This window comes from Nerophis lumbriciformis, linkage group LG28 (assembly GCF_033978685.3).
Source record: "Nerophis lumbriciformis linkage group LG28, RoL_Nlum_v2.1, whole genome shotgun sequence".
In the NCBI taxonomy this organism is placed as follows: domain Eukaryota; kingdom Metazoa; phylum Chordata; class Actinopteri; order Syngnathiformes; family Syngnathidae; genus Nerophis; species Nerophis lumbriciformis.
Genome location: NC_084575.2, coordinates 10033067 through 10045853, shown reverse-complemented (window position 1 = coordinate 10045853; position 12787 = coordinate 10033067). Strand labels below are relative to the sequence as shown.

At 40.4% G+C, this 12787-nt stretch overlaps 1 protein-coding gene across 2 annotated transcripts in view; it reads left to right on the top strand.

The window, feature by feature from the left end:
* Window positions 1-12787, top strand: part of LOC133570836 (receptor-type tyrosine-protein phosphatase gamma-like) — a 519637-nt gene that overhangs the window by 95668 nt on the left and 411182 nt on the right. For both annotated transcript variants that reach the window (XM_061923573.1, XM_061923574.1), the window contains exon 2: window positions 9791-9892. In XM_061923573.1, coding sequence (XP_061779557.1) covers window positions 9791-9892 — 102 coding nt within the window. The remainder of the gene's footprint in view (window positions 1-9790; window positions 9893-12787) is intronic.

The following is a 12787-nucleotide window of genomic DNA, read 5'->3' as shown; positions in this document are numbered from 1 at the left end:
AAAATAGATTTTTTTCCCCTCATCTTTTTCCATTTTTCATACATTTTTTAAAAAGCTCCAGAGAGCCACTAGGGCGGCGCTAAAGAGCCGCATGCGGCTCTAAAGCCGCGGGTTGCCGACCCCTGGTTTAGTAGATACAAATAGTTTTACCGTATTTTCCGGATTATAGAGCGCACTGGGAAAAAATCTGCACCCACTAAACTTTAGAAGAAAAAAATATATTTTTCTATATATTAGCTGCACCAGACTACATACTTTGCGAAATGAGTTATTTACACAGAAAGATTCTGTGAATGTCTATTTACACCTTAATTATTTCCAAACAGGGCCTGTAACGGTGCAGTAAAATGGCTCATCAGACAAAACAGAAGTCATCGTCATGGACCCACCATCTGTGAAAGTTAACTCTCCAATCAGCTGAAGTCACTCAATAACTCCAACGGTGACGTCTAGGTGAATTTACTGAAGCATTTGTGAAACTGAAACAATACAAAAAGAATGCCTTTGTAAGTTAATAATAACAACACAAACACTATTAAATGTGTTAGCATATTAGCTAATGCTAACAACGCTAGCGTCATTACATAACGAAAGCACGTTTTCGGTTTTCCATTTCAGCCAAGAATTTTCATTACGGTGACTATCTAATAAATAGCGTCCCTAATTTGCAGAAATTCATCTACCACAGGGGGTCTGGAACGTAAACCCTGTAATAATGGAGGTAAAACTGCATAGGTATTAGAGATGCGCGGATAGGCAATTTATTTCATCCGCAACCGCGTCAGAAAGTCGTCAACCATCCGCCATCCACCCGATGTAACGTTTGATCAGAACTGCACCCGCCCGCCATCCGCCCGTTGTTATATATCTAATATTAATTAAAAAAAAAAAAAAAGGGTGAAAACTACGCGAATTGCACCTTGTGCAGACAAGATTTTTCGATCGGACACGGAGGAATTAGCGATGTAAAAGACCACGTTGGGACAAAAAAACACAAGTCTAATGCCGTTGCTAGCGATACAAGTGGAAAACTTTCAACGTTTTTCGTCGCCCAAACAGATTCTTTGGATGTGATAAATGCCGAAGTTTTATTTACGGAGGCAATAATTGAGCATGGACTTCCAATCGCACTGGCTGATCACATGGGACAGTTAATGTAATGCAACCTTTAAAAATCATTACGCGGTGATCGCGATCCCAAAAATAAACTTTTCTTGCATGATAATGTCCAGAAAAATTTGCTTTATATTACTATAGAGTCCTTTTAACGAATGAGTTTGATGGTTTATCACAAACCTTAAATGAAATTCCATGGCCACCGTCCTGCTCTCTATATCAACCAGGGTGAGCCCCACCCCTTTCGTGAGCGCACTGCGAAAGCGGACGAGGCGGGGTGTCGGTGCGGTGGGCGCGGTGGTGACCCTGGACGTGCGTCGGGCCCTTCTCGCGGATCGCCTCAGCTACGGCTCCCGGTGGGGCCCTCTTGGGGAAGGGGCCTCGGTCCCGGACCCCGGCGAGGCATCCCTTCTCCGCTCCGTAAAAGTGTTCATCTCTTTTCTTTTTTTTTCTTCTGTTGTGGCATATGCAGCAGGTGCCTGCTCGTTTTTCGTATGTGGGTAACAACATTTAACTATGTATATATATTTCCGAATTGGTTTAACTGCCACCCGCAAAAAAAAAAAAAAAATTAAAAAAATATCTAATTAATCCGCCCGACCCGACCCGCGAGCGGATAAAATCTTATTGTTTTTAATTTCATCCGCCCGATCCGCGGACTCCGCGGTTGTGTCCGCAAACCGCGCATCTCTAATAGGTATCATTTACCATACACACAAACCCATGGGATTTTTACAGATAAAATGTAGTTCCCCTAATAGACGCGGGGTTGTCTCTGCAGTTGAGTTGGGCCACCATATGAGAGAATATGCTAACATCATAGATTGATATTGGAACTTGTCTAATGCAGGTAAAAAGATCCTGTGGTGCTTGTTAGGCTGCTGTTGTGTTTTTTTTCCCCGGACTCTCAGGGGGTCCTTGGCTTGTTGTTGCTGTGATATCATGGAACAAATAGCTTGGTCGAGCAGCTGAGCAGATTGCCCTCAGGACTATGAGAGAAGTTTGTATGCTCATACATTACAAGCTCTTTGGATCCTTCCAAGACCTGTTTTTGCCCAACATCCAAAAGACAATCAGAGGTAGACATTTGGAATAATGTCAGGGATAAAGAACGTCTGAGTGTAATTTGCATGAGTGTCCTTCATTTCCCATCTATGAGGGTTTAAGTGAAGCACGGAATGCATTTTGTCCTGAGATGCTGTGACTTTAATCCTTGGCCCTCAGGGGCCGGCTGGCATGGATGAGAGTAAACTGTTGACACGGAGATGGCTCCTATGCTCTCTGATCAAAGCAGCACGCCTCCTGTTTCACAACCTGCCCTTCGAATATTACTCAGCCTTGCTCTCTGATTCACACACAATATTTGAATCTGCAGACGCTTGATTGACGCGATCACAAAGCGTTATTTTATAATGTGCCCCCTTTGGCCAACATTAATTAAAAAATTAAAAAATAGTATATATATATATATATATAGAGAGAGAGAGAGAGAGAGAGAGAGAGAGAGAGAGAGAGAGAGAGAGAGAGAGAGAGAGAGAGAGAGAGAGAGAGAGAGAGAGAGAGAGAGAGAGAGAGAGAGAGAGAGAGAGAGAGAGAGAGAGAGAGAGAGAGAGATACTGTAATAACTCAAAATTCGGAAATTTTTTTTTTTACTAAAATCTTACCTTTTTTTATATTTGCATAGTGTGTAAAGAGGGAGGCATTTTTTGGAGGTCTGAAGAAGGTAACAAATACAAGAGTGTGTGTTAGTGGGTTTGCGTGTGCGCGTTCGTGTGTGTGTGTGTGTGTGTGTGTGTGTGTGCGTGCAGGTTTTTGTATTTCTACCCTTCTTGAGACATCAACAAGGAAAAGTACCTTTCATATTAGAAAAAGTAAGAACCGAAATCATGGTCCCAATACAGAAAACCATTGAATCTAATAGAGAATGTCTCATTTGGTGGTGAAATCTATCAACATTAGGGTAGTCCCAAAATGGAGGGATTTTTCAAATTGACTGTGTGTCGGTCAACATATGAAATAACAAGTGTGTGTAAAAATTTGAAGTGTTCGAATATTACTCAGCCTTGCTCTCTGATTCACACACAATATTTAAATCTTGATCGCTTGATTGACGCGATCACAAAGCGTTATTTTATAATGTGCCCCCTTTGGCCAACATTAATTAAAAAATTAAAAAATAGTATATATATATATATATAGAGAGAGAGAGAGAGAGAGAGAGATACTGTAATAACTCAAAATTCGGAAATTTTTTTTTTTACTAAAATCTTACCTTTTTTATATTTGCATAGTGTGTAAAGAGGGAGGCATTTTTTGGAGGTCTGAAGAAGGTAACAAATACAAGAGTGTGTGTTAGTGGGTTTGCGTGTGCGCGTTCGTGTGTGTGTGTGTGTGTGTGTGTGTGTGTGTGTGTGTGCGTGTGCGTGCAGGTTTTTGTATTTCTACCCTTCTTGAGACATCAACAAGGAAAAGTACCTTTCATATTAGAAAAAGTAAGAACCGAAATCATGGTCCCAATACAGAAAACCATTGAATCTACTAGAGAATGTCTCATTTGCACCCCTGGTGGTGAAATCTATCAACATTAGGGTAGTCCCAAAATGGAGGGATTTTTCAAATTGACTGTGTGTCGGTCAACATATGAAATAACAAGTGTGCGTAAAAATTTGAAGTGTTCGAATATTACTCAGCCTTGCTCTCTGATTCACACACAATATTTAAATCTTGATCGCTTGATTGACGCGATCACAAAGCGTTATTTTATGACGTTTGCACTGCATCTGCCGCAACCTTCCCTCCCAGCTCAATGCTTTGGATTTTGGAACACACTCGACGTCACACGTCTTCGTGAATGATTTATGACTTATGACTGACGTTTTATTTTGGGGGGTGGGGAGGTGGTAATGTGCTGACTTCCAGTGCAGGAGAGGGCCTGGCTTGATGCTGTTGGATTAATCACCAATAATGATGCAACTGTCAGCAACAGCCAGGATTATGTGTGTTGTTAGTACGTATGGGTGTGGTGATGTGTGTGTGTGTGTGTTTGTGAAAATACACTAACTCTGGCATTATTTTCACATGTCACTTTTATTTGATGAAGCGATCAAATTCATGTGCACGAAGATCTTTATCTTAGAAAAGTAGCATGCACATGATTATTCCCAAAGCACGACGAACCGAGTAACTTTCAGAAACTTTGACATTTGTTTCCTTGGCCCATATGCTCCCACTGACTTTCTCAAAATGTAATGGAAATATTTCCAAAGTCTGTAAGCATGTCATGCATGAATTGTGTTTTATACCCGTTCTGTTTTCAAAAATGTCTTTTCATGTAATCCTATTAACTTGAATGTAAGGTAAGGCGGCCCATTTTTTGGACAATAGACAACCTTTTTAAAATGATGTTTTCAACATTATCAAAATAATAACTGGTGAACTGTGGGATTAGTTTGATGATTGATCCGCATTATTTTAAAATTAGCTTCATAACTTTGTCCCATATTGTGTACTACTGTCCACTCAAACAAAAATACATGAGTGTACTTTCAAAAGCTATTTACATGCTGTCATTCACATTTTGTCCAAAAATGTGGAAACTCTTTACTCTTGTTTTGAGTTTTTAAGGACAAACGTTTATGTTTGCGTGTGATTAAGGAAGTAATGATCACCAATGATTACTGTGGTAAAACTCAGGGTCAGTGTAAACTTTACTGAACTATTGAAAACATTTCTCTTGGGCATTGTGTTTTGAATTGAAATTATTTGGGGTTTCAGCTACCGATAATAATCGAGTAATCTATCGATTAGTTTGTTCTAGGGTTGTACGGTATACCTGTGTTGGTATAGTACCGTGATACTAATGAATCATATACGGCCTCTAAAAAGTACCGGTCCCCAACCCTGTCGTCGTCATGTCGTGTCATTGTTGGTTTTACGTGCAAAGGAGCTACACCTGATATCCACTGTAATGATAGCAAGTACAAGAGCGTATCTAGTCGATACTACCGTATTTTCCGCACCATTAGCCGCACCTAAAAACCACAAATTTACTCAAAAGCTGACAGTGCGGCTTTTAACCCGGTGCGCTTTATATATGGATTAATATTACGATTCATTTTCATAAAGTTTCGATCTCGCAACTTCGGTAAACAGCCGCCATCTTTTTTCCCGGTAGAACAGGAAGCGCTTCTTCTTCTACGCAAGCAACCGCCAAGGTAAGCACCCGCCCCCATAGAACAGGAAGCGCTTCTTCTTCTACTGTAAGCAACCACCCGCCCCGGAAGAAGAAGAAGCACGCGGTGCATGCTGGGATATGTGACGTTTCATTTCCATTTGTGTGTTTATGTAAAGACCCCAAAATGGCTCCTATTAAGTGTGTTGTCTGTCTAATTATAAATAATGCAGACGAGGCGTGTTAACTGAGTTCTCAACGTTTACTCACAGCGTGCTCATAACCACATTCTAACTGCCAGCATACAACAACGCTTCTCAGGGCTACCGCGCATGCTCGTCACTATCGTTGCATGCTGGGTAGTGTAGTTGTTATATTTGCTAGCTCATAACATCACATTAAGAGACACGCTTACGCGCTTAATTCAATACTCGCCGTCATTCCGGGTGGATTGACAAAAGACCTCCAGCCGCTAGATATTGGTGTCAACAGGGCATTCGAAGCTAGACTGCTAACTGCGTGGGAACAATGGATGACCGAAGGCGAACACACCTTCACTAAGACAGGGAGGCAGCGCCGGACGACATTCGCCCAACTTTTCAATTCGGACACCGAAGGAGAAAAATTCGAGGGATTTATGAATGAAGAATAACTTCAGAAAGTGAGCGTTATGTTTATTTTGTGTGTTGTGACATTAACGTTCGAGCAACATTATGTTGCTATTGCTCTGCACTATTTTGAATTTTACTATGTTTGTGATTGCACATTTGCGTACATTTTGGGACAGAGTTGTTAGAACGCTGGTTTTTAATATATTATTAAAGTTTGACTGACCTATCTGACTGTTTTTTTGACATTCCCTTTAGCGCAGCGTAGGCGCGGCTTATAGTCCGGGGCGGCTTATTGGTGGACAAAGTTATGAAATATGCCATTCATTGAAGGTGCGGCTAATAATCCGGTGCGCCTTATAGTGCGGAAAATACGGTACTATGATTACATCTATATTTTTTTGCATCACACAATCTTTTTTCTTTAAAAAAAAACCAAAGTATATTATGTTTATAAACTCAGGAAATATGTCCCTGGACACATGAGGACTTTGAATATGACCAATGTATGATCCTCTAACGACTTGGTATCGGATTGATACCTAAATGTGTGGTGTCATCCAGAACTAATGTAAAGTATCAAACAACAGAAGAATACGTGATTATTCCATTTTAACAGAAGTGTAGGTAGAACATGTTAAACGAGAAAGTAAGCAGATATTAACAGTAAATGAACAAGTAGATTAATAATTAATTTTCTACCGCTTGTCCTTATAAATTTTGACAAAATAATAGAATGGAAAATGACACAATATGTTACTGCATACGTCAGCAAATAAATTAGGAGCCTTTGTTTGCTTACTTACTACTAAAAGGCAAGTTGTCTTGTATGTTCAGTATTTTGTTTAAGGACAAACTTGCAATAAGAAACATATGTTTAATGTACTGTAAGATTTTTTGTTAAAATAAAACCAATAATGCAATTTTTTGTGGTCACCTTTATTTAGAAAATTATCGAGAAGTATTGAAAAGTATCGAAATACATTTTGGTACCGGTACGGGGACCAAAATATTGGTATCGGGACAACACTAGTTTGTTCTATTACTCGAGTAATCTGATAAAAACACATTTTATAGCCTCAACATGTATTTGAGGGAAAGTAGTTGAACCATCCAAGATTTTTCTGCATAACCTTCAATTTTTTTTCATGCATTAAAATTGCACTTTTAACATGTGTGCATTAATACAAATATTAAAATAAAAACATGTTACTGTTTTTCACCACTAAGATCACATAGACACACACACACACCCACATCATTGCTTTCATGTGCGCTGTATTGCAGTGACTGTGCAGAAACGTCTGGGCACTCCATGTGATCCGGACTTTATCATATTTTATTAGTAACACTCATTAAAACAATTATTTGAAGCAACACAATATAAATCAAAGCCTTTTTTTTAATTAAATAATATATTTATTTGATTAGCTCTTGCAGCCATAAATGTTCGTAAAACCGTGAATGATAAAAGCACTTCGATAAACTCACAGTCCAGTGAAAATGCTCATTTCTGAGCGAAGCAAGTTAGTGTGCTAACCACTAGCTATTTTAAATGCTAACATGGATACACATAGGCCTGGGCCAGTATTTGATAAGTCAATTAACCGACGATAAATATAAATTAGGTCGGTACGTTTTCCAGCGTCGATTACCTGCCATGTTCATGTTTCAGGAGGATTCACACTGTTCATCAGGTTTAGCTGCTGCGCACGTTTGTGCCATAGTGGAATGAAAAGAAGGGGGTGAATTCTCTTGTCCTTATTAAGTGTCTTTGACTCTCTATGCCGCTGGCCAGCTAGCATCACACAGTGCAACAAGTACCCCGTGTACCATGTAGTAGTGAAAATAGACACAATTATCACAAAGCCAAATGCCACCGTACCAGTGTCGGAATATTTCAGGTTTGGAACAAGATGATACTATCGACACTGAGGAGTCCATACTCACTCACATTGGTGTACAATGTGATTACATTGATATTTTTTAGCATCACACAATCTTTTTCTAATCTGAAAAATAATCAATGTAATCATAGGAGTCAAAAACAACGTCGTCAGCATTTGCTAATGTGCTGACACATTTACAAGTGTCTGTAGTAGCGTTATCAACTTATAATGGCATTGTTTTTGTATTGTTTCAGTTTCAGAAATTCCCCAGTAAACTCACCAAACGTCATCGTGGAGTTATTGAGCCTGTTTAGTTGTTTGGAGAGCTAGCTTCCGCAGCTAGTGGGTCTATGACTTCTGTTTTGTTTGATCCTTCATTGTACTGCCTTGCTACAGACACTGTAATATCAATTACGCCAAATAGCGAAAGTGAAACCGCTTCTATCAAGACATGATCTTGAGAAATTAATCCACGCTTTTATCTCGACTCGTCTTGACTACTGCAATGCCTTGTATGTTGGCATTAGCCAGGCCTCCCTGGCCCGCCTGCAGCTCGTGCAGAACTCTGCTGCTCGTCTGCTAACACAGACCCGCAGACGTGAGCACATCACCCCTATTTTAGCGTCCCTTCACTGGCTCCCTGTGCGTTACCGAATACATTTTAAACTCCTTTTATTTGTTTTTAAATGTCTAAACAACCTCGCGCCAACCTATCTCTCCGACCTCCTTCAGCCTTACTGCCCCACCCGATCCTTAAGATCAGCCGATCAGCTGCTGTTGACGGTCCCTGACACAAGGCTGAAGCTTAGAGGTGACAGAGCTTTCGCCGTTGCTGCTCCCAAGCTCTGGAACGACCTACCCCTGAGTGTTAGACAAGCCTCCTCTCTTCCTGTTTTTAAATCTCTCTTAAAAACATACTTTTATTCCATGGCTTTTAACACTGAGTGATATCCATCCTGCAATGGCGCCCCATAATACACCTGCTGTGATCCTGTTTTTATGTTTTTATGTTTTTATTAATTCTATTTTAATTATTTATTTTTTTATCGTGTTCTGTTTGTGTTGTGTTGTGTTTGCTCTGTACTCGTTTTTTCTTTTAACCTGTTCATTGTACAGCACTTTGGCTACCCCTGTGGTAAATTTTAAATGTGCTCTATAAATAAAGTTGATTTGATTTGATTTGATTTGACTGTTTGGAAACAGTTAAAGTATGTAAATAATCATTTACAAAATCTTTCTTGTATAGAAAAATATATTTTTCCAGAAATGTAGTGGGTGGGACTTATATACCAGTCTACAGTCTTGAAAATACAGTATTTATTGTTTTCCTCTTAATTGGTGCTCTTAACAATACAAAATCATGCTTAATCACTTCTTAAAGTTTTTACTGTTTTCTAATGCAATGGACTAATACATGTTACTTCACATGTGCCGACCGAAACCAAGGAAAAGGCCATGTTTCTTCTGCCAAGAATCGATCACTTGGTTGTCCGAGTCTAACGATGAAATGTTGGATTCAAGGTTCTGAGTTCCAGTCCAGCTGCTGTTGAAATGGATGTAATATTTGCTAACTGCTGGATGCAGCACACATCCCAAGCTCTGCAGGCTGGCAAATCTTGTTTTGTGCAGGTCTTGATGGTGATGATCATTGGCAGCCATTCAGGCTTTGTGTCAAACGATGCTTACTGGACTGAGAGCAAGAGTTTTTTTCCTCTCTCCCACTGGCACGCGTGTCTTGTTCTAGCAAAACGATGGGGTGAAGTGTATTTTGATCATCATCTTCCTCTCGGGATATCAACCATGCTGGGAGTTGTTGCAATTTCCAGCTGATACGATACTTACACAGTAATATCAAATTCCAAGCATGAATAGCTTTTAGAATTCTATGATTGTGTTGCATTTACAACCCACTGGCATAGCACAACATTAACATTTGACTACTTCACTGTTCTTACTATAGGGTTATTATAAAAACAGAAGACTAAATAACATTTATTTTCCCGTAGTTTCAGATGGACAACTTCACTACGCAGGAGCAAGGCATCATGGGAGTGCTGGTCTAATGAGGGAGAGAAGGGCAGCTGGGGACTTGTACTGGTCCTACTCAGGTAAAGCTCTAATTTCACTTTTTATTATCTTCTTATATCTTCATACACACACATACAGGACTGTCTCAGAAAATTACAATATTGTGATAAAGTTCTTTATTTTCTGTAATGTAATTAAAAAAACAAAAATGTCATACATTCTGGATTCATTACACATCAACTGAAATATTGCAAGCCTTTTATTATTTTAATATTGCTGATTATGGCATACAGCTTAAGAAAACTCAAAAATCCTATCTCAAAAAATTAGAATATTTCCTCAGACCAAGTAAAAAAAAAAGATTTATAACAGCAAAACAAAATCAAACATTTGAAAATGTCAATTAATGCACTCAGTACTTGGTTGGGAATCCTTTTGCACGGATTACTGCATCAATGCGGCATAGCATGGAGGCAATCAGCCTGTGGCATTGCTGAGGTGTTTTGGATGCCCAGGATGCTTCAATAGCAGCCTTTAACTCATTTGCATTATTGGGTCTGGTGTCTTTCAGCTTCTTCTTCACAATACCCCACAAATTCTCTATGGGGTTCAGGTCAGGGGAGTTGGCAGGTCAATCGAGGACAGTAATGCAATGGTCAGTACACCAGTTACTGGTGGTTTTGGCACTGTGGGCAGGTGCCAGATCATGCTGGAAAATGAAATCATCATCTCCATAGAGCTTTTCAACAGATGGAAGCATGTAGTGCTGTAAAATCTCTAGAAGCGTCTGACTTGGGCTATGGAAAAGAAGCACTGGACAGTTGCAGAGTGGTCCATATATCTGTTTTCAGACGAAAGCAAGTTTTGTATTTCATTTGGAAGTCAAGGCGCTAGAGTCTGGAGGAAGGCTGGAGAGGAGCAAAATCCAAGTTGCTTGAAATCCAGTGTGAAGTTCCCACAGTCAGCAATGGTTTGGGGAGCCATGTCAGCTGCTGGTGTTGGTCCACTGTGTTTCATCAAGTCCAGAGTCAATGCAGCTCTGTACCAAGAGATTTTAGAGCACTACATGCTTCCATCTGTTGAAAAGCTCTATGGAAATGATGATTTCATTTTCCAGCATGATCTGCCACCTGCCCACAGTACCAAAACCACCAGTAACTGGGGCTGGGCGATATGGCCTTTTTTTAATACCGCGATATTTTAAGGCCATATCGCGATAAACGATACATATTTCGATATTTTTGCCTTAGCCTTGAATGAACACTTGATGCATATAATCACAGCAGTATGATGATTTTATGTGTCTACATTAAAACATTCTTGTTCATTCTGCATTAATAATATATGCTACTTTAAAACTTTCATGCAGAGAAGGAAATCACAACTAAAAAAATCACTATTTTTTTCATACGGTGTTGATCTGGAAATGTTTGCCTCGGCATTTTGATGGTGTGGGCGTGTGGCACCGAACAGAGATGTTGACATGCGGAGTAAGCACTCTTCATTCTCTAGCAGGTGACTTTTCAAATTATGCTACATATTAGCAGTAATGCTACTTTTTATAGCAATGCTTTTGCCCCACACTTGACAAATTACGGTTGTCTGTTCGACATATTTCCACTTGAAGCCAAACCACCGCCAGACGATGGACCCCATGCTGTTTTTTGGGGGAATTAATTATTATTTCATTTGTTACCAGATTCGCACCTTCTCTCTCTCGTATTACCACTCGCACGGCTGCGTTAGCATCACAGCTAACGTTTCCCATGCTGCTACCTCTTTGCTGCGCGAGGGCGTATACGTATGTGACGTATGTCGTGACAGTATGTGACGTGTGTAAGAAGGTGCGTTTGTCTGTCTGTGAGAAGGAGACACAAGAAAGAGCGAGGAGAGCCTGTAGTGTAATGCCAGCAACTAAAAGCAACTGCGTGAGAACGTATACCGTATTTTCCGCACTATTAGCCGCACCTAAAAACCACAAATTTACTCAAAAGCTGACAGTGCAGCTTATAACCCGGTGCGCTTTATATATGGATTAATATTAAGATTCATTTTCATAAAGTTTCGGTCTCGCAACTACGGTAAACAGCCGCCATCTTTTTTCCCCGTAGAAGAGGAAGTGCTTCTTCTTCTACGCAAGCAACCGCCAAGGTAAGCACCCGCCCCCATAGAACAGGAAGCGCTTCTTCTTCTACTGTAAGCAACCACCTGCCCCCGTAGAAGAAGAAAAAGCGCGCGGATATTACGTTTCATTTCCTTTGTGTGTTTACATCTGTAAAGACCACAAAATGGCTTCTACTAAGCGACAGGTTTCCGGTTCATGAAAAGACGCAATCTCTCCATCCGCACACGGACTACTATTTCACAGCAACTGCCTAAAGACTTTCAAGAAAAGCTGGCTACTTTCCGTGCATATTGTAAAAACAAGATAGCTGAAAAAAAGATCCGGCCAGAGAACATTATCAACATGGACGAGGTTCCACTGACTTTTGATATTCCTGTGAACCGCACTGTGGATACAACGGGAGCACGTACGGTGAATATTCGCACCACAGGGAATGAGAAGTCATCCTTCACTGTGGTTCTAGCTTGCCATGCTAATGGCCAGAAACTTCCACCCATGGTGATATTCAAAAGGAAGACCTTGCCAAAAGAGACCTTTCCAGCCGGCGTCATCATAAAAGCTAACTCGAAGGGATGGATGGATGAAGAAAAGATGAGCGAGTGGTTAAGGTAAGTTTACGCGAAGAGGCCGGGTGGCTTTTTTCACGCAGCTCCGTCCATGTTGATATACGACTCCATGCGCGCCCACATCACGCTGGTTTTTGATATATTATTAAAGTTTGACTGACCTATCTGACTGTTTTTTTGACATTCCTTTAGCGCAGTTAGATGCGGCTTATAACACGGGGCGGCTTATAGGTGGACAAAGTTTTGAAATATGCCGTTCATTGAAGGCGCGGCTTATAACCCAG